Source organism: Dermacentor silvarum, chromosome 1 (genome assembly GCF_013339745.2).
Source record: "Dermacentor silvarum isolate Dsil-2018 chromosome 1, BIME_Dsil_1.4, whole genome shotgun sequence".
Taxonomy (NCBI): Eukaryota; Metazoa; Arthropoda; class Arachnida; order Ixodida; family Ixodidae; genus Dermacentor; species Dermacentor silvarum.
The window spans coordinates 193,750,629-193,773,123 of NC_051154.1; the positions used below are offsets into that span (position 1 = coordinate 193,750,629).

At 43.6% G+C, this 22,495-nt stretch overlaps 1 protein-coding gene across 1 annotated transcript in view; it reads right to left on the bottom strand.

Moving 5' to 3' along the window:
- The window catches only part of LOC119436590 (dual specificity mitogen-activated protein kinase kinase 7-like), a 42,616-nt gene extending 21,678 nt beyond the window's left edge, over positions 1 to 20,938 (bottom strand). Inside the window, exons 1-6 of the mRNA XM_037703478.2 lie at positions 20,810 to 20,938; positions 20,398 to 20,527; positions 12,761 to 12,848; positions 8,453 to 8,693; positions 5,016 to 5,216; positions 1,652 to 1,804 (exon numbers count right to left, since the gene is read on the bottom strand). Of these exons, the coding sequence (XP_037559406.2) occupies positions 1,652 to 1,804; positions 5,016 to 5,216; positions 8,453 to 8,693; positions 12,761 to 12,848; positions 20,398 to 20,527; positions 20,810 to 20,848 (852 nt within the window). The 5' untranslated portion in view covers positions 20,849 to 20,938. The remainder of the gene's footprint in view (positions 1 to 1,651; positions 1,805 to 5,015; positions 5,217 to 8,452; positions 8,694 to 12,760; positions 12,849 to 20,397; positions 20,528 to 20,809) is intronic.
- Positions 20,939 to 22,495: the final 1,557 nt, after the last annotated feature.

Here is a 22,495-nt window from a genome sequence, read left to right on the forward strand (position 1 = left end):
CAAAGTTTCGCCGTTCCGCTTCTCAATTTGTCCACCGTCGCCATCTTGTAACAAACGCACAAACACAAAAGAAGCGCGAGTCTGCGATAGGTAGTCACACGGGCCCTCCGATGAAAGCGGGCCTCCGATTGGCTGTCGTGCTGAAAGGCGTCTCTACATTGGTTGCTGCTGTGACAGAGGCAAGATGGCAACGGCAATTGTGTGCTTCGTAAACCACGCCGGCGTCTTCACCTGACACGCAGAATTCGGATTACTGAGAGCTCCCTGGTTAGTGATGGATCGTCGCTCGTTGGAGAAGAAATTTTGGACGAAGCACTCTTCGGAATACGGGAGCACAAGCCTCCTACGGCAAGAAAAATACGGCGATTAGCGGGAGAAGCGGAGGAGCACCCAACTGAACGTGCCGCGCTACCTTGCACCATGCGACTCCGGCAGCGAAACAGACAATCGCCTTATGCTATCGGCACGGAAGACGCGCCAACGGAGGCTTCCACGCCTCGGCGTACGGTAGCGCGAATCAGCCGAGATCGTATCTCGGTAGACATAGCTCGCTGCGACTAGGCAAAATGGCGCAAACACAAAGAATGCAGCCCGAAGCACAGCAGCCACTCCGTCCGGCCGATGGCACGCGGAAAAGGAGGAAAAGCACAAAAGCCACAAAAGCGCGCTTCAAACTCTTCGTGCCCAGTCGCGGCCTCCGCGCTGTCCGGCGCCACGTCCGCGCCTCTGCACCAAAAGAGAAAGGGAGAAAGCGCGTGCCTGCGCGCTGTTCTCTTTCGCGGCTGTCGGTGGGGCGGCGTTTATTCGTATCAACCGACGCGGGTTGAAAATAGATTCGTAACAACCGTTCTCTAGCACATTGCAAACTAACGGGGCTCGGCCTCCCGGGACCACAGAAAAATTTGTATCATCCGGAAATTCGTATTAGCCGTGATCGTATCATCGAGATTCCACTGTATGTCTCCGTGAACTGCGGTAATTGTGCGCGATTTAAAGCCGTTTTCTCGCCCTGCGCACTGACGAATTAATCTTTTTCGGCCACTTTTAGTGCGTTTTCAGCCAAGCCATTTTGATACAGCGTAGATTAGACGTTGCAGATACTGAAACGCATGGTTTTCAAAAATTGATTTTTCTTGTGATTTTCGCGATCTGATCCCCGCGTCCCCCCTTAATTTAGCTAGTTTTAATTGTGTTTCGATGATACGAATTTCAGCTAATACGAATATTTTTCGTAACCCCGTGAGATTCGTATCAAGATTCCACTGTAGCTAAACGCTTACAGCAACCCACGCATTTTTAAAAAAATACACAATACAAGCAATTATGTGCACAACGAAAATACTTCTATAAAACTTCAAATAATATAATTTTCATGTACAGTACAGTACAAGCACTGTGTCCCCGTCTTTCTGTCACTGTGTGTTCCGCTTGCGGTACACTGTACGTGATACGCGATATCATATCAACTAGCCCATCAGTTTCCTTTTGATATAGTTTTCACACAGGTTTTCAGCTGCAGAATAGAATAATTCAAAAAGCATTCGGGAAGAAAAAAACTAAGAAGCAGACAATTCAGCATGGCAGTGTCAGCACATTTCCTCCAACAAGATTCAGAATCAATTACACTTCTGAAGCCATCAATGCAACTCACAGCCATGTATGCTGCACAACCAGCAGAGCGTGTGCGTGCCTTGGAGTCCACGAGGCGGCCGCTAATGCCAAAATCACAAAGGCGAACACGACCTTGCCTGTCCAGTAGAACATTGGACGGCTTCACATCTCGGTGGATCAGGTCATGGCTTTCCTGCATTTGGCAAGAGCAAATGCATAACAGGGAGTTTTAGGTTTTGCACACCTAAATTCACTGTTGGCTGTACAAATATCGCAAGCAGGGCGTGGGGCTCTGCATACGCAAAGATGCTTGGGTGCACTATTTTTAGAATTACCTAAGAAACACTCCACAGAAGGCCAGCATCTTTCTTGCTATTATTTATAAGAAATATGGTAAACTGACACTTTTCAAATTAGTCATTTGTGCAACCCAGTTTCTAAGTACTGACAGTGTACATGCATTTGAACTTTATATTTTTAATAACCGAAAGCTGATTTGGGAACAAGGGTGAAATCCAATATTTGCACCAGACACTGCATATAGAATAACCAGCTGAACTACGATTAGTAGGAAAAGTTGCTACCGTAAAAACCGGACTATAGGTCGACCCCCCAGCTAACCAATTCTAAAAATGAAAAAAATCGTTTTAAATGGCAAAAGTACCGAAAGACGCCCTTACCTTTAAACAAATGCGACTCAGCCAGTTGCACAATGGTGACAGTATTTATTTAAATGCTGCTTCGTGCCGTGATGACAAGATGCTGACAAATACGCGGGTCGATGGTCGCACAATACGAAGCCCACGGCAACCTGGCGGGTTGCTGTGGGCTTTTGCGTACTCAATCACCTTTTTCTTGAAGGCGACGGTGAATTGCCGTCGGCTTCCGCTCACTTCGAAACAAAATCTGAAAAAGCATCCTGAATACGATGGCGAAGGCGGCTGTTTACTTCATCTGCCCATTGTTGCAAGACTTCCCTAGTTTTTCCGCAATGTCCGGTATATACGACGAGGGTCGACTTTTCGCAATGGTTTTTTGAAAAAAAGTTCGACTTATATTCCGGTTTTTACGATAGCTCAAACGAATGGCCAAGCCTACAAAATAAACCGTCTAAATAGCTTTAGCTTATGAGGAGCACTACAAAAGTTTTGGGATCATCAAGAGTGAAGATTTTCAGTCTTTTAGACCATTCCAATTTCTTAAGATGCTCATAATGACATTCTATGCACTTTTTTCATTCTGGTAAACCCTTTTTGAAAACAATCTTTTCATTCATTTTTCTCAAAGTACTGCAAGCTCACACTCGTAGGCATGGACAGCTTCTTCAGGGCTTGAGAACTCATCATGCAAGTAGTTTTTCACTGTAAGAAACAGGAAATATAACCGCAAAAAGCCAAGGCAGGACAGTAAAGCAGATGAGTCACAAGTTTAACCTATTGTGAGCTCTAGGAGCTGAAGGGCAATGTTTGCTGCGTGCGTAAGCACATTGCCATTGTGCAACATGACGCTCCTCAGTACTTTTCCTTAGCCATTGCTCTTGCACCTTGATATAGCCTTCTGGGAGGCATTCTGTTACACATCATTTACATATCAGAAACAGTCCTTTGTACCTCAAAAGGAACCGTCACGACGTGAGCATTTATTCCAGAAGAAAGTTGCTACCATTTTCTTGCCAACACTTCATGACTGCTTGACTTTTGTTGGTGGATCTTCATCAGAAAAAGCTCATACACGCAGCTGGCATTTACTCTCAGGATAAACTGATTAATCCTGTTTTCACCACCTGTAATAATGTCAGACACCCAACTTGAGCTGCCTCCCCTCTAATCTGACCAGCATTTTTTTGCACCATCCAACATAGATGCACCTTTGCTCATCTGTCAAAGCATGAGGCCCCCATAGGAGTTCAAACTTTCTAGACTGGCAGATACTCATGCCAAGATTTTTATAACTGCGAGCAATCTTATCTGCAAGGCAACTTAAATGTCCTTAATGTCACTCGATTGCCATTGGGCAATGACGTTCCACAGTGGAAATGTTTTCTTCACTCACGGCAGTCACCAAACACCCGCTCATCTCCTTGTCTTTCAATGAAATTCCACCCCTCCTAAATTTTTGAAACTGGTGGCAAACGCTACGCATGTTGGCCGCAGATTGTGGTAGTAGGTCATAGAGTCAGGCCAGCAAAGCATCAATAGCAGCGTCCTATGCTATGGCCACTGCACTTCTGTGCACTTCCGATGCCAATCCACATAGACATTACTGCACCCGTGCCAAAGCCAGAGTCATTGTTCATTGATCTTTGCCTTTCCAACCAGGTGGAAAATTTTAAGCAGCACAATGTGCCATAAGCCACACCATGACAAAAAGTGATCATGGTACACTGCCCTAACCAGTACAAATGCGTATTGACAAGCCATGACACCAAATTTTCTAGCTTAAATTAAGTGTTAAACCGCATGCATCCCACAGAAAACTGGCAAAATTTGAGCACTGCTAGTGTGGTAGAATATTTCCATTTTAAAAGGTCCTTGAAACAGTTTCGACAAATGTTGTAGACGCAGAAGGTACAGCTACAGTAAAACATCCGTGCCACAATTTAAGTGAAGCGTCTCATATAAAGGGATCTACGGACGATTACAAGTTGCCCTCCTCCTTAGCTATGCTTTTTCTACTCTACTTGCTCGCCGAGCGATCGGGACTAAGCTCCACCTTTACTGGCTCTGCATCATGATGTGACGTCATGTCGTCTACTTCCGGTCTTGCCAGTGCGTGAAGCCTCTCCAACCTCACCGCTAGCCACCTGGCCGTCAATCCCCAGCGAGATCAATCTAAGCAGTGTGCATTGTGAGCGTCCTGTCATAGAGCCGGGCGTGTCCGGTATTCTGGTAAACGCAGCTGAACTGGGCGTTTTGACGTGTGGGCAGAGCCGTAAACTAAAGCCTCTCCACACTACTACCACTGTGATGAAGGGGGTTTAGCGTAATCGTGAGCTCATCAAACCTCAAGAGAGGCCACAGAGGCGCTATTAATTTTAGCCTTTTGTTTAGGCACTTTTCACAGCTTTCATGCTGTTGACTTCGAAGGGCTCAGAAAAATTGTAATGTCAGCTGGAATTTGCGCAACAAGGCAATCCATAATGCATTACTTCCGCAAATAAAGGTATGCTGCTCAGCTTGATTTTATTGCTGTTTTCGTTGTTTATTCGTTAATTCAGACATTTATTGCGGTCCCATGAGATCCTAATTAACAAGTTTTACTGTATGCAATATCTCGTGTTTCTGTGAATTAATGTGAAAACTGCATTGTGCTGCCACCAATGTTTTCTGTTATTTCTGAATCACCTGGTATTTCACTAAAAGAGCTTACAGAGGTCAAGTGTGTCTGTTAACCCCTTCCTCTACCTTGAGATAGTGGAGGGCGCGAAGGACTCCAAGGGCTGTCTTGCCAAGGATATCCTCGGGCAGAGCACGCGGCCTGAGGCGCTTCAGCAGCTTGTCAAGGCATGTCTCCATGAGCTCCATGCAGATCCAAACCTCACCCTCAGTAATCAAGTATCCCAGACACTGAACAATATGTGGACAGTCCCGGCAACGGAGAACCACCTGCAAATATAAAATATAAGACCATTAATTCCAAGACCGTGTTGTCAGCTGTACCTGAAAACACTCAAGACATTCAAACAAACTTCGATCTTCGAGAAGTTAAGCATGTAAAGTCAACGTCCCAACTAAGTCAACGTCCCAACTTTTCAGAATTCTTAGAGGCTGCGAAAACATCCGAAAAGAAAAAATGAATGAATGCATGCATTTTACTGCCCCTAAGGGCTCAAAATCGCCACAGGCATGTCCGAAATAGCTCTGAAGGCCTGCCAGTACACTTATTAGGTGTGCCAGTGTTTGTATTGCGACAGGACACGGCGAGTCCACACGAGTATAATTTGTGGGGATGCGCGACTCTCACGCGTCCCCTGATGTTGTTTTCCCCGCATGTCTCCTGTAGTCCGGCTTCTCTGCGTGGCTAAGCCCGGCGGTGGTTGCGGCGCGTTGCGAGAGATGGCGCTGGTGTCGCGATGCTAACGCCACCGAACGGCGAGGTCACTTGGGAGAAAAAGGTCGGAAGGCGCTCTCTCTTTGGCTTGGGATCGGCGGCCAACACGCACGAACGCGTCGCACGTGCGCCGGCCCGCTTTGCGCAACCGTCGCGCGAGGCTTAGAGCGGGACACCGGTATGGACGAACACGGATCGTTCGAGCGCGCCACCGTTCGCGTGACTGTACACGTGAACGACTAGGCGATGGTGTCATAGCATGGGGCGAACGTATTCGCTCGCTATCGGGTCACGGTGAGTCGGACTTCCTTGATTTGTCGCGCGCCCGTGTGAATGTTCAATTGGTTGTAATTCGGCTAGTGTGTATTAGTGTATGAAAGGTGCAATAAATGCCCTTTTGATTGTTTGCACTACTGTGTTGTTGTTCCTTTGTCTCAAGAGCACATGTGAGACCTCACAAATTAAATACATACTGTGTCCGTAACAGTGGTCGATGCATCTGCATCTACGAGCAACATAATTCTGCAAAAATGCAAAAATGCATCTGCATCTACGAGCAACATAATTCTTGGCACAGTGCCAAGCACACTATCTTGTCACTGTGTGGAAACGCCACTGCCCTTCGAAGCATCCGGTGCTAGTCAAGCAAAATATTGGGAAATTGAAGGTATCTTTTGAACGTGATCGTTCAAGAATACTGCCCAAGTTTGTCATTGTGTGTTTCTCCACATGTACAGTGGAATCTCGATACGATTCTGCAAATACGTTTTTTGGGATAATGTGTTTTTTTCTTATATACCATTTCTTTTTCTTACATATGATTATGTTCAGATAATACGATTTTCGGATGATACGTTTTATTTTCCGGTTCCCGTGAAGATCGTATCAACGAGATTCCACTGTACATGCCTGCCCTTGGCCATCTGTGGCCGTGATTTTCTAGCAATGCCTTATATGCTATTCCTTTTCCCGCTTTTCGCACTTCATCAGAGGTATATAGAGATGCTCCACACGTGTTAATGCTATCAACCAGCCATGAACAGTGGATGATAAAAGTGGCATAGAATCGAGTGTAAGGTGTCGCTACAAAATCCTGGCCCTTTTCTCAACCATTATTATGCTGTCGCTACAGATACAAAAGTACAGTCAATGCATGCACCGAATTCTCATCGGGGCCTAATAGATCGACTAGGCTTCCGTAAATTTGGTTTCGCGGTCTGGCGACATGGCCCCAGCCCATGCCGAAGACGTCTCAAAACAAAAATATCGCTATTTCTGCTCGACTCTGTGGCCAAAATAGCACACGGTCGTGCAGTCGGAGCCCTAATTATTGCACAGCCGCTCTAAGGTGTCTGAAATTTCGGTAGTCCTTAAACTTAATATGAATATCCCTCCCCAGCATGCCCTAGTCTCGGTAGTCCCAACCCAGAGACTACCTTGGTCCCAGCTTTGATCCCTGCCGCTGCAGGGATCAAAGTGGGTGCCCTTAAGATCTGCACCGCCTGGTGCATCTCAGGTGCTTCCCTAAGACCTCCATTCAATGGTATTTCGATTTTCACGTGCTATATGATCTCACGACCAACTCAGTAAATTCCTTCCCACAGAAAGAAGCGCAAAAGAAAGAAGAGGTACACACTTCTGAGTGACTGGATGCTACCACCATGGGCTGGAACATCCTGCAAAGAACCTCTCGAACTGAAAACATGTTGCAGCTGCTATTTTGTTTGTCCATCGCCCCTATCAAATTGGCACAGCCGCATCCATCGACCTGTACCAACATGTGACGACGGTTTGCGCACAATTAGTGTGTGCATATTCTGTGGTTCAGTGTGCATTGAAGTTGGCCTGTGGTATGCAGAGAAAAGAAAGTAGAAGTCCCACCAATGTGGACTTGTTTATAGTGCCCGAGATGGTGGCCACTGCATGGACTGCTACGCCTTCGGCCGTGGATTGAGAACTGGGGCCATCTCGTGCCACTGAAAGTGATGGTTTGAGAATACAGCCCCCATTCAAGCATGCTGGTTTCGGTGCCACCCAGCAGACATCATGTAAGGATTTGGTGTTGCCAGGTAAAGATTTGCTGGAAGCCACCTGTATTCTCGGTTGATCACTTTTGTGGGACGCATCGGCCTCTACAGGCGACAATGTCCCACCACATGGCCAACGCGGTTCCATACACCTAGACGGCGTGCTTAGCGCTGCAGAAATCCTGTTGCTCGTAGACATTGAAGCATAGGGCACACTTTGTGCTGTTGGCAATGCGGTTCTGGATAGCCTCAAGCAAGGCTCACAGTAGGCGAACAAAATTTTGACAGTAAACTTTCCTTGTTGAGCACAGATCTATGATGTCTAATTTGGCAACAAAATTCAAGCGAAACCGAATTTTTTGCTTTCCCTGCTGATTTCATTCATGTGGGGTTCAACTTTATTCAGCATTTCCCAAGGACTCCACAACAAATGCAAATAGAATGGTGGCTCGCACTTCAGCTAACCAGTGTGCCAACTTCTACTGCAACACATGCAGGTCTTTGAAATGCTAAAAACATGTGACGCAGCTCTACACAGCAAGCTTAAGATGTAAAAGTAATCTTTTTAAATGAGCTCTCATAATGTGAGCTGAGCGTCGTCGTTGTCAACCTATGCAAAAATAGTGAAAACGAATTCATTTGCCATCCTGTGATGACAATGACAAGAACATTTGTAAAGGTGCAATTTGGAATGAGTTAAAATACTGCAATTCCTTTGTAAGAATTCGGGTTGCAAAGTATGCTGGAATGTGCCTAGGACTTGCCTCAAGATCCATGGTGATACGCTTGTTCTCCTCACGATTTCCTGAACGACGCATCTGCTTGACAGCCAGCACTTTGCCTGTGGGCCGGTGGCGCATTTTGACCACATGGCCACATGTGCCTGACCCTAGATCCCCAAGCTTCTCCAGGTCAGCCATCTCGACCCGATGCTGTTGGCCACCAATGGTGAGCACATTTCCTGCCTTCAGAATCTCCTTCAACTTGCTTTCAGAATCCCCACCACTGTAATTCACAGAATGAAAGCACAAATAAAACATCCTTAGCTGGAAACCACATGGCTGTGCATTACGCATTACATTTTGGCAGTGCAAGTAGCATACACAAGCAGCTTACACACTAATATAACTTAGCAAGTTCCCAAATGTATTTAAAGATGGTTGTCTATGAGTATGAGCTTGAGGCAAGGCAGGCAAGGTTCAAAAACACATAAAAACATCATGGCAACCTCAATTCTAGAGGACCAGTAGCATGTGTGAATGATACAGAGGCTACATTAAATTTAAGTATGCTTTCAAGTGTTTCATCCCTGGATAAGCACAAACTTATGGCCAATAACAACCATTTCAGACACGCAAGCCTGCAGTGACAATGAGCATGCCAAAACAGAATATGTTGTCTTTGTTATGTTGCTGGAAGCAGGAGTATTTGGAAAGTTTTCAGAACCCAAACACTTTGAATGTGGCCTAACATAACCAGGCATTATTATGTATGAAAACAATACAACAGCTCAAATGCCATCAAAGCTGTCAAGTGTATCAGCTGGAGTGCCATTAAGCATCAAAAACTCTTTTTAAAGTGAGACTGACCATGTACACATGAGCAATGCTACTTAAACTTTACTCAACTTCCCCTACTATTACCTGAACTAAAATTACCTGAACTAAAGTTGTGCCTGGGACAACTATTGCTGCACTAAGTCCTCACTTAAACATGGAACATTGCGAAAGCCATGTCTCACTGAAGAAAACGAGAGCTTTTGTCCCCACAACAATCTCAAGTGGATGCCATCATATTAAAAATTCAAGACAAGTTGAGGCTTATAGCGCATGAAAAAGACAAGGACGAAGGAAGAGGTGACACACACAGGCGCTAACTTGCAACAAAATTTATTTCGAGAAAAGGACCCACACATATATACAACTTTTTCGCATACACTATCATACATGCGCCATTTACAAAAATACCTTACACACCATTACGCAGGTAAGCTAACTCTTTGCGGGAAAGGGCAATTGATGGTTGTGAAATACAGTTATCCCCGAGCCTATCAATCTTTTCTGCTTCGATAATTTCGCGAGTTAATCTTCCTCGTGCTCTTCCCACGATGGAGCAGTCTCTGTATGCTGGAGCACATGTCGAGCGGTCACCTTCATCCGCCCCGGCATCAGCCCACTTGCAATGCCTGCAGTGAGTGTCAAGGAACCCACCCCGCTTTTCTGCTACAGTATACCGGTGTTCCTTTAAACGCTCGCTGAGGCACCTTCCACTTTGTCCCACGTAATTTTTTTCACACTTTAAAGGGAGGTTGTAAACAATTTCTCCCGCACATTCAACAAACGGGTCCTGGTGTTTCTTTTTGCACATGCGCTTCTCATACACACCTGGTCTGGTTAGTCTGCACAGACATTGCAATCTTGTAGAAGCTAAAAACACAACTCTAACATTCGCACGTTGACCTATTTTCTTTAAACGATGTGATAGGCCGTGGATATACGGGATGACAACTACGTTCTTATCTGCACAAGGCAGGCTGGAAGAATTTTCTTTTATAACTTCGACGAGCAGACTCTCAGCAACGCTAATAAGGACATGCGTGGGGTAACCTGCCACACGAAGGCGGAGGATCTGATCATTGAAGCTGTCGGTCATCAGCTCAGGGCATGACTTGCATAACGCGCTTGACAAGCACGTCTTTGCGATTCCCCTCTTAACCAACTTAGAGTGCGCTCGACGTGTGCTCCAGCATACAGAGACTGCTCCATCCTGGGAAGAGCACGAGGAAGATTAACTCGCGAAATTATCGAAGCAGAAATGATTGATAGGCTCGGGGATAACTGTATTTCACAACCATCAATTGCCCTTTCCCGCAAAGAGTTAGCTTACCTGCATAATAGTGTGTAAGGTATTTTTGTAAACGGCGCATGTATGATGATGTATGCGAAAAAGTTGTATATATGTGTGGGTCCTTTTCTCGAAATAAATTTTGTTGCAAGTTAGCGCCTGTGTGTGTCACCTCTTCCTTCGTCCTTGTCTTTTTCATGCGCTATAAGCCTCACGATGTCATACCAACAAGCCCAAATCACTGCATTACAGCACATCAAGACAACTACTTGCTGTTTCCACTAAGATGGTCACATTTCTTTTTTTTCTGGACAATTTGTGAGATCTATACTTATGACAGCCTAATATAATCGAGTATAAGCCCAAGCCTACAAAAGTGCACTGCTCCTGCTGTCTGTGCCTCCACATAACAAAACATTAGTTATGAAAAGAAGTTTGCCTCTGCCTTGATGTTACAGAAATGAGCGAACACAATTGGCAGGCACACCTATACAAATACTTTTACAAATTGGACAGCAGTGTATTTGTCACAGCATTCTTAGGTTGTCACTGACTATAGTAGTGTATCAATTACACATAGACAATAGATAGCTGCCAGTCATTCATCATGCCAAGAAGGTGTTCAGGAATGTGTGGACACCGAAGTCTCATCCTTTGAGCATAAAAGGTAAATGGGGTTCCACACTTCATATCCCCAGTTCTCTCTTGAAACTGCCTTCCAGCACTAGGAAGGGCACTAATGGAGCAGGAATTTAGAAAACCAAAGACTGAAAACAAGATGGCAACCATACAGCGTGAGGAGGCACCGCTCTTTACAGTAAATCCTCATAAGGGAACGGAAGGAAAGCCACTATTTGCTAAAAACACCTCATACACATAAAATCATACCACAGCTGTGGCATTTTATGGCAGTCAGTCACTGAGTGTGTGTGTATGTGGGTGGATGAAATTTTCACCTATCTAGTCATGAAAAACAAAAAACAAGAAAATATATTATTGCAGCAAGCAGATGAGCGAAGCTCATCACTAAATGCATGGCCTGGCTGTAATTTATTGTGCAGGCTCTTATGAAAGGTAAGCAGCAGTTGCTTGCTAAAAAAAAAAAGAGAAAGATCCTCTTTATTGCAGTCACTAGGGTTGATACTGTCGGGCCACTTTCAGATACACCAAGATAATGCTGTAGCTGGCTAACAGTACCTTGCACCTTCAAATACAATAGCTGTTGGCATATTGATTGCGCAAGTGCACTAGTGGGAGTGTTTTACAATGTCATATGGTTGAAGACGCCAGGAAGAAGTTCACAGCTTTGTTCTTTATACTCCGTTATTGCTATGTCTTCTAGATCATTTCACCCTTCGATAGATCCAACAAGGCCACGGTAAATGTTCTACCATTGTCAAAAGAGTCACAATATGCACAAAAAAAAAAAAAACAGCACCTGGTGACTGACAGGAGTGGTGCATCCCCTGCCATTTGACCTCAGCACTGTACATTGGTGGTGTTACAGTGTGCCGGAAATGAAGGATATCTGGTGCTTTACTCGACTGTGTCCGACCAACATACAACCTTTACAAGGCTAATGTCCAACACCATTTGGAAGGAAATATGAAGCACAAAATGGCTGGAACCAAAGTTGGCAGCATCTCGTGGTAAGAAAACTTTATGGTACATCCAGCTGGTAGCACTGTGCATTTGGCTCGACATCGTTTTCTGGGCTCACTTTCAACCTGGGAGCACGACTGGGATATGGCAGAGTTCCAGCCATGTGGCTGCCATAATTGGCTTGGCATCTGCCTTTGCAATAGCAGCAGCGAGTGCACTTTTTGTTGATTCGCCACAATTGTTTAAACATGGCAGAAGCGCTGACATGGTTCTGCTTCCAATCTTTGAGTGCTCTGTCGAGTGGCTGCACATTGTGCTTTACAAGCATGCTTTTGCCAGCTCTGATCTAGAGCAGGTTACACATCATTGTGATTAGAGTAAGAGTGCAATAAGAACCAGCTGACTGCACCATTACTTTGTTAAAACAAGGTAACGAATACAGATATCTTTACCAGGCTATCAAAAGGAAGTTTTGTTTTACCTACATCATTACAGTCCATTTCCCAAAAACCTAGTTCAACTGCCCATGCGAGGTTCCTTCCAGCACTATCCCCTCGGTCTAGCAGCTATCTTTAACAATGCCGAGAAAATCCAAACCTGGAGACACTATTTTGCTTCTCACTTACCTATCTTGTCGTGTGATGATTGGATTTGATGTAGGCAGAGAAAACTGTTTTGCAGGTCTGCTAGGTGCTGCCATCTCATTCAGCAGGACTGCAAAGCAAAACCGAACAACCTGTTTATGCTCCCAAGCAATGAAATAAATTTAAGTTAAACCAGGACAGGTTCATAATATCGGCTGCCACAATTAAGAACAATGTGATCGTATTCCAAACATTATAGTTCTATTTACAATTTTATTTATTTCTTTATTGACAATACCTCACGGACCCTTTAGACAGGTCTTTACATAAGGAGTTAGCTTGCTCCCATGTGGACGTCCTGGCTCTTTTCTTCCTCCAACTCACCCCTCTGCCCTGTAACCCTCCTTTTACATACTATATACTTTGCCATAAACAATATAGGCAGTTGTAATTCAATGCTGTGCATGTCTCCTTTCCTTGTCCTGTTAGTTTGTGTTGTTTTCCTCCTAATAAGTACACCAACTAGACCAACAAAAAGCTCTTTTGATGACGATGGCTCAAAAATTATAGATTTTAATTCACCATTGAAATGAATGTCCAATCCAAAAACAACACTAAGTGACCCTCAAAATTACCACTTAGACACAAAAGCCATTTTTAAGACGAGAAAATGCTGACAGCAGTGCTTCCAGTGGAAAACATGAACAAATGGCAAGTGTGTGAGAGTTAAACCTACTCGCTGACCACACTGCACGTAGGAGAGGCAGGCTCAGGCATGCCTCTAAAAGGTGACGCTCGACACAGGAGCTGAGGTGCCAGCTCAGCAGCAGGACCACTGTAAGTCAAAACATGACCAAGCACCCATGCTTCGACCAATGGTTCTTTTCCTCTAATGTGGGAGAGTGCATTCCCGAGAGGGTACAAAAGCCAACACATTCATCTGCTAAGAACCTTCACTCTCAAGCAGTTTTTGAGCTGACTGCTCTTTATGCAACAGTGTAAGCAAGTGTCTGTTTTGTTCTATGTTGCCTTGTCTCTGCTGGGCCCTCTTTGATGATAGACCGCGTCCAACTCTTTGCCATGGGTTAACGCTACCCCGGGACTGAGAAGCCCCTTGCAACAATACAGTGTCATAGACACAAGAACTTGTGCGGTCCACAAAGGTGTCATGTCTAACTATAGTGCTTGTGCCATAATTAGCCCATTCAGGCGCTGCGTGCAGAATTGTTCATGCCAAGATAATGCATCAAAACCAAAAGCACTGATGAAAATAATTTAACAAATGTCGAATACATATTGAAACACTTCTGATTGGACCTGTGCTGAAAGTTTGAGTAATATGTTAAAGTGTTACAGTAAAACAAGTTGGAATGTAGACTGCTAAGTGCTTGTTCTTGGCATCAGTATGTTGTCATGTAGTTGGTTCCCTACTTTCATTGTTTTTCACAAAGTTTTACATCCGACATATCTTTCAAGGGCCTGGATAGGTGCTTTTCACGTGTGAAAGACATTAAATGGTTTACGTACAGGTGATACCTGACATTCCTGTAGAGAGTTTTCCCATGGAGCCTACATTCTGTAAACCTGACATAACTCGCTAAAGAACCGAAATTTTTCATCTATTCTGCAGCTATACTGTACTATCCACCATAGGAACTACGGCCACTTAGCACAAATCGACAAAATAAGTGGAGGAAGGTACAAAGTGAGCACCATCTAAGTAATACTCATTGCTGGGCTAGTTGGTTCACCTTGTCCCTTCCTCCCCTTGTCGATTTGCACTGAGAAGCCAGGTCTGTATTAAAGTATGAACCAACTAGCCCAGCAACAAGTATTACTGCAGCTGCAGATTGGTGATAACACCAATCTGAAAATGCAATAAATGAGGTGAAACTAAATTTTTATTGGATAGAATGAATTGGCACCTAAAAAGGGGGTTAAAAGCAACTGTTAATCAATAGTTGTAGTGGTAGACCTTAATATATACAAATACAATGAATCCGAAGAGTCAATGTCAATGGACACAGTGTGGCAAGGATTACGTCGTGTAGGAAAGCATACTACATAGAGGGGCATGAAACTGGTAATTTGGTATTCCAGATGTCGCTGTGGTACGATATAGACACATAACGCTTTGCAATTTAACAAGAGATTTCCAAGGGGATATAACCGCTTCACAATTGACAGCATTTGAAATATCTCACATTCATCATAAGCAGGCTTTATTGTAGTGCATTCCTCATTGTCACATATCAGCAGTGCAAACAGAAAAGCAGTCCAAGGCACATATTTTGTAGTGATCTATTACATTTATCACTTTTTACTATTTTCCATGCCAAGTGGCTGACTCCAGCAATAATGATGGTGCAGCAACATGAATTTAGAAGGACAGAAAGAATTAAAAACACTATGTTGCAACTTGCATGTAAACACTCATTTTCTAAAGATACTGCTAAACTAAAACCTGAAAATTGCAAACATATGGCTCTAGCAAGTGGCATTACACTCCCACATGACACTGAATGCTTCTGGAAGCAAATGTCACGTGAAAGCAGCTCACACAAACAGCTAGCTGTGAGAAAGAGAGAAAGAGGAGCTGGAATGATAACCAGGTTGCACCTGGTTTGCTAACCTACACTAGGGGTGGGGGAAGCAGGAAGAAGATAGAAAAGACAAGAACACTGTTCCTTGAACAGTAAGGAACAATGTTCCTGGCTGATGTAATGAGATATAATGGGTACTATTTACAAAGACAAGACATAACTTCGCGTGCAATTTTTGCCACGCTCAAAGCAGCAGCTCCTCTTTAATAGAAAATATGAAAGGCTTGAAAAAGAAAGGGCATGAATAACATGTATGACACTACAGTGTAACATGTTTCAAATGTTTTTACTGCTTTGTATGAAGAGGGGGAGGAAAGCATGAATATTTTCTGTCCAACAACAATGTTCCTCGAACAGCAAGAAAGTCGTTGCTGATATAGGATATATATATATATATATATATATGAGGTACTATGTACGAAGACATAACATCTAGATTCTAGAGAAATATTAGCATTGATGACAGAATTTTTCATGACATTTTTCCCATGCTCAAAGCAGGAGCTCCTCTTCAAAAGAACTAGCAATCCCTGCCATAGCTGAACCTTCGGGCAAATGTACTCCTGGATGGCGCTCAAATAGGAGTGGCAGTATATTTCACTCTTACGGCTAACCTGCTGGCTTGGCACTCAAATTTTGCACCAAAGTGGCATTTTGTAGTGCAAGCAGTTTAATATAAGTTTGAGTGCCTTACCGGCTTGTTCCGTAAAGAATAAATCAGAAGTATGCATTACCTGTTGTGACACCATACAAATTATGAGGTCTTTTTGATTTTGGCTTTACACTCTGCACTAGTTCAGAGAGTGAAGCATTTTTATCCTCGATTTGACAATGCAGCATGTACTGCCTACATAACACTCGACTCTGATTCGTGCAGGGGCAGTTCAGCACAAGTTCACAGTTCTCCTGCACTCGGTACTTTGTAAGTGCAAGCATTGTGCAAGCTCATGGTAACCGACAAAGTTAGTGCTGTGCTAGCTGATTCATGGTGCGCAAAAAATGAATCCCACTTTTGTTACAACAGTCAGTTAGCTGGCATAAGGATAGTTACAAGTTTGTTTCCAGATCGTTGTCAGAACATGCTGGTAAAGGTTTGTTATGTATTAAACACCTTTAACTCAAAGCTCTCTCTCATGGTATACATTTTCTGACGACAAAAAAGCATCCACAGCCACTACTTCGATGCCGCTGCGTAGTACTATGTACCACTTAAGAACTGGTTCAGAAGTACAACCAAATCGAAGAGACCTATGAAATTGAGGGAATGGAATGGTAGCACCACCTTTCACAATAATGCCAGAACACTATGCACGTTGTGCTTCACCTTTGCAATGATGGTGCCAAGGTTTCGCAACATTTAAAGCACGGTTCGTACAGAACATTCGACTCAAAATTCAAGCACAATTCAACAATCATAAGTCTCAACAAGCATAAGTCAACAGACAATGACACCAAGGAAAGCCCATAGGGGAAATTATTTGTACTTTTAACAGAAGTGAAGAAATTAAAAAAGCTGGTATGAACCAACTAGCAAAACAACAAAAATAGTGGGACAGCTTGGTCGCTTCTTCTTTCTGGGGTTTTACATGCCAAAACCAGTTCCGATTATGAGGCATGGCGTAGTGGAGGGCTCAGGATTAATTTTGACCACCTGGGAGCTTGGTCGCTTGATATGGCTTCGTCTAGCTTCACGATGGCAATGGCAATTTAAGCAAGCCGGCCACTGGTGGCTGTAGACAAGCATCGCTTAGCGACACTCTGAAAATATCTAGGTTAGTTTCCTGACAGTGCCCATGGCATCACCCCGATGCAGAGTTTGTTACTTTGAATGTTCAAAAGTCACTCCCAATACCAATTTTCAAGGAATTCAAGGAGCACATTTATTTTCATCCCTTTTAAGGGCCCTTGAATCTCTTTCTCCAAATTCAAGGGTTTTTAAGGATTTCAAGGAGGTGTATAAACTCTGAAAGTGATATTTTCATACCTGCTCTCTCTCAAGTAACAAGTAGGCAGTATGTAGTTTTTTTGGTTTGTTTTTTTCAGATGCAAAACCTTTACTTCCTTAGAAACATGTCACCTAAGCCATAAGATATCTTGATATAGCATGTAGGAGATGATTTCAAGTATGAAAAAGGTGTTCTATAAAGCAATAATGTATTTAACTCAATAGTGTTCTAGCTTTGACATCCCTTTATCACAGGCATTAGAACATGTTTACATGTGTGTGAAGCACAAATAAATAAGCTGATTCGACATCAAGGAATCAACTTCAAACTCGCAAAATATGGCTGAGGACTGAACCTCAATCAAGTTTGAGGTGAAGTCACTGGCGGCCATTGAAAGTTGAGTGAGTATCAAATATCATTAGAGGTCAAGGCGAGGTAGCTTGCCCTCTTATTTCCTGGCTGTAAGGATTTAAGCTTATTGCAAATATAGAAAAGAATAGTCAATTAAGTACCAACCAGTTTTTTTTTTAAAAACAAGTGCACAACAACCAGGGCCAGAATAATATTCTAAGATGAGTGCCTGATTTGGTCCATGCAGAGCAATGAATAAGAATTGAATAGAACCAGGCAAACGAAAAATGTTAATTATACTGGCCCAGTAACAATGGCAATGCTTGCAGCTACACAAGTTCCAGCCAATGCATAACAAGTTGCAAAGAAAATGCACTGCTGTCACTTTTTTTTTTTAGTGATGCAGTTAAGAGAAATCTGGCTTTACAGAACAAATGAAAGGCATTTGGCTTGGAGCTGTTCTTAAAAGCTTCCATTCTCGCATAAATGGTTACCAGATGCTGCTGCACAAAGCTTATATAAATTACATCCGAGGCGGGGGTTACACTTTGAATGCCAGGCAGCCATTAAGAGTTCAGTGAAACTTAGGTGTGTACAATGGAGGAGTCAAGCCATTACACTTAAATTCACAGCATGTTTTTAAGAATAAGAGCAAGTGTATTATATGTACACCCGTGAGCAAAAGTATACGGACCACAGGGTCGCCGAAAAAAACTGAATTTCTTCGTAATTAACACAGAAAAAATGAAATTGACAAGCATACTGGAAAGTTCGCAATGCCAAGTTTGAACTGCAGTCCTCAATTTCCAGTTTCATTCGCAGGCAGTTGAAAAAATCTGCTTTTTCGCGCAATCCCTGGTCCGTATACTTTTGCTCACGGGTGTACTTACTGTTATTGAGGGATACACAGGCACCATTTTGGCAAGCTAAGGTGCTTTACACAGATTTCAAAAAGGTACATCAATCTTAGCTGTGGAAACAACAATGCTCATTTCATGACTACTCTGGAGTGCTGATGCACAGAATTTAAGCTTGCTATCAGCGGCAGACATAAGAGCCCATCGTGATATTTTAGACAATCCAGCAACTAGTAGTGCCAAGTAAGGCAACTCACCGTTTTTTTTTTTTTTTTTTTAGTGTTTGTACAGCAGCAACTAAAGAAGTTTGTCCCACATTAGCCTCTTAGCCTTGAAAAGTATATTGGTCACTTGCCTATTCCAAGCTGTCTGTCCTTAGTCTACTGTCTCAGACTACTGATAAAGGTGTAGTGTGCACATGATACTCGTGGTGCAAATGCTGGCGAGTGCAAATCAGACATGTACACTGCCTACAATTGCAACACAAGCACATCCCTCAGATAAAATGGTGAATGAATGCAACAAAACAAGAAGGCCAACACATGATGATTGGAGGTTCCCATATAAACACACTTCCCTTGCTGGCTACTGGCTAGTAGCTAACTTCAGACTGCAAGAGGCCTATCACATGCATAGATATATGCTTTGACTAGCTGTACTCTTCCACAAAAAGGATCCTTGCTAAATAATGACTGCTAGTGGCAAACATATCATTTGGATTTATTAATCACTGGTTGCATTAACATAACATATTCGAACATCTTCCACACAGAGCACGTATTACACTACCATACTGCTATTTTGACAGCACACGACATGGGCAATACATAGACAATTGGCATTCTAACTATGAAGAGCCAGATAGCTTGCCTTGAAAGACAATCATGTGAAAGTCAATTCGGGCAGAGACCTGTGTAACTGTCATGAGCCTTGTGCCTACAACATATCTGGCGGACTTAAAAGTCCAAACTATTTCAGAAAACTAGATAAAAATGGGGTAATTGTAATAACCAGAAACAAAGAAACAAGCAAACACGCACACACAAAAGGCGTGTGTTCATACTTCGGCTACATAATACTGGAGTTTCTGCGAAACAGGCACTGCACTTCACACACATATACACAACCGGGAATAAAATATTACGCACACGCCCTGCTGGATCCCGAAACTAGCAGCCCCATATGCTCAAACTTCTGGCAGTGCAATATGGGCTCTGTGAAAACGCTGAAGCAACTAGCTTTTTAGCACATGCTTGTCTGCACGCTCAACACAAGGAACGACCACGAGCATCAACCGGGTTAGCGCTCTCTTCCGTCACCTGGGGCAATGACAAGTTCAAGGCCAGTATCTCCATCGGCGGCAAACTCGCAATCCGCACAATCGTCATACATTTGTCGCACAACATTCGACCTGACTCGATTAACCAGGCTAATTCGCTTGCATTAACGTATTTGTGCCCGCAACATATACAGAACACTCACTTCGCATTTGATCATAGAATCGTGGTTTCACGAACACTGCAAGGGATGTGCCGTTGTGAAACTGAGATATTATTACGACCTCGAAGCTAAGAAATGGTGATGGGAGTATGTCTGCACGGCCAGAATATATGTAAAACGTAGAGATGTTGCGAATGCTACATTTTGACGGTGTAAATTAGCGCAATCCGCTCGAACCGCAATACCAGTTTCCTCGTCAACTACCGACACAAACACACACAAACAAACACAATCTACCAGATAGGATACTTGTACAGCTACGCACAGAGTACAACCAAGCAAACACCACACTGAAGTCAACATGTGAAGAGAAAGAACTCGCATGAAATCGGCTTATCAACAAGTTCGCGTTAGTTTAGATGAGTCTTTCTCTTCACTTAAGCCTACCTGGCTCAGCGGGCTACGACGTGAACGGTACTTACAAGGCTTGGGCCGGGAACGTGGCGTATGTTGGGGGCTTGAGAAGTTCAAGTTGAGATCACGAGGTAGTTTGTCCTTTTTCTTAGCGTCATTTTCCGCACGAAGTCTAGCCTGTAGATCAGCTAGCTTATTCTGAAACGACGCCATGGTCGCCATTCTGAACAGTTTCTATTTCTTTAGATGCCGCAAGTGCGTATTCTCATAAAGCAAGCCAAATCATAATTCCACGTGCATAAAAATAATACCACCTCAAATTGAACAAGATAAAACAACTTAAACTGTACTACTAAGGACGTTTTGTACAAGAAATTGCCGCTAAAATAAAAATTGCAAAAACAATAAACGGACCAAGCATTCCTTTATACCTTTATTCATAGCATAGCTTTATCATACTGATATAAAAGAAGTACATACCTCTATAAGGTCTGGGAAACATGCTTCGAGCTTAATCATCGTTTACTGCCTTAACTGCATTAACTACTTTGCCGAACGCCCGAATAAAAACGTTAAATTTATTTTGTTTTATTATTAATAGACTTCAAAGGAAACCACGTGGTGCGTAGACGGCCGCGCAGCCATAGAATAAAGAACCAGTGCAGCTCGCTGAGACGTCATACGTCATTACGGTGGCATAGTTCACCGCTTCTCCGACTCATGACAGCAGGAGTGGCGCTGCTGTCAGACGCCTGTCGCGAAGCGCGCGTCGTCTGCTACTCACTCTGTTAATAGCGCGCCTGTAATATTTCAAATATATATACTAAAATATGAAGGAAAGTGGTAAATTTATGGTGAGAGAGTGTATAAAAGTGTGACGTTTCTTGCTGTAATGAGTAATATTGAAAAGCGGTCGTTTATATCGTCTGGTGACTCTGGTTACACGCAGACGGCACGGTGCGCTGCGCTCGCAGTCGCGATAGTTCTCGGAGTTCCCGTAATTTCCTTACACGTTTAAGGAGCGAAGTGAATAATTCGGGTGACGCTCGTGAATATCAATTAAGCTTGTGAGACTCCAGGACAAAGTGAAAGTGTTCTTGCACAGAAGAAAACAAGCCGTAAGGGCACCATGGACTTAATTGCTTTGCACCGAATTGTAAGTTCGGCTACAAACATATGCAAGCCACGGCGAAAATATCATTGGTTTCGATGCGCGGAGACCCAGAACTTTCCCAGAAACGTGAACTTGCCGTGCTGACAAAATGGTTCAACTGCGTTAGTCATGTGCCCGCGCCACTTCAAAGTAGCATTTCTTCAAGCGCATGATCGGCAGGAAGATTGTGCAAATTCCGATGGCGTATGTGGGGCTAATAATTGAGTGACCCTGTTTCATCGATGCTACCCCATGCTGCGGCTTACATATCGAAGACAATTCCTTCAAAAAAGAACAGGCGAGGCTCCAATGGTATGTCGGCCGTTAAAATAGTAATCTCGAAGAGACAGCGATCGAGCCAAACTTGCGCTTCAAGCAAATAGGATGCGAATGGAAATGTCGCGTGTTCTATACAGGTGAAGAATGAGTATTTGTACACGAGTGAAGAAATGAACCTAGCTGTTCAAAGACGGCCGGCCGACGAAATTATTTTGTGTGCAGAAAATTAAGCTAGCTGCCAGATGCCCTGCCGCTGACAGATTCTTTAGTGCGAAAGCAGTATAGTGTACCAAACCTGGATTTCGCCTCTGTGTGAGGGCTTTTCATACGCGCATTTCTTCACGCGCGTTTCGCGTGCACAGACTCTTCTTCTTTTCATACACAAACGCCCGCGTGCGTATGTGTGAAATAAGTATGCAAAGTTAATCGGGATCGTCGTCGGAAATGTCTAAGAGATTCGTCGCGCCAAGCACAGGCGAACAACAACGATCTCGGCGACAGAGGCAGTGCGGGAGTCGGCCGACGAAGAAGATATATGGATGGGACCAAGCGATTGCGACTGCAGCAACTAAGACAATTCATGACGTTGAAACGTGCCAACGAAAGTGTTGATTTTTTTATTTTTTTAACAGAAACAAAACGATTACCCTGCTAATTAATATAGCTTTATTGTGCCCATCAGATCAGTATTCACTTCACCGAAATTGGTTTCTCCAAATTATTTATTAACATAT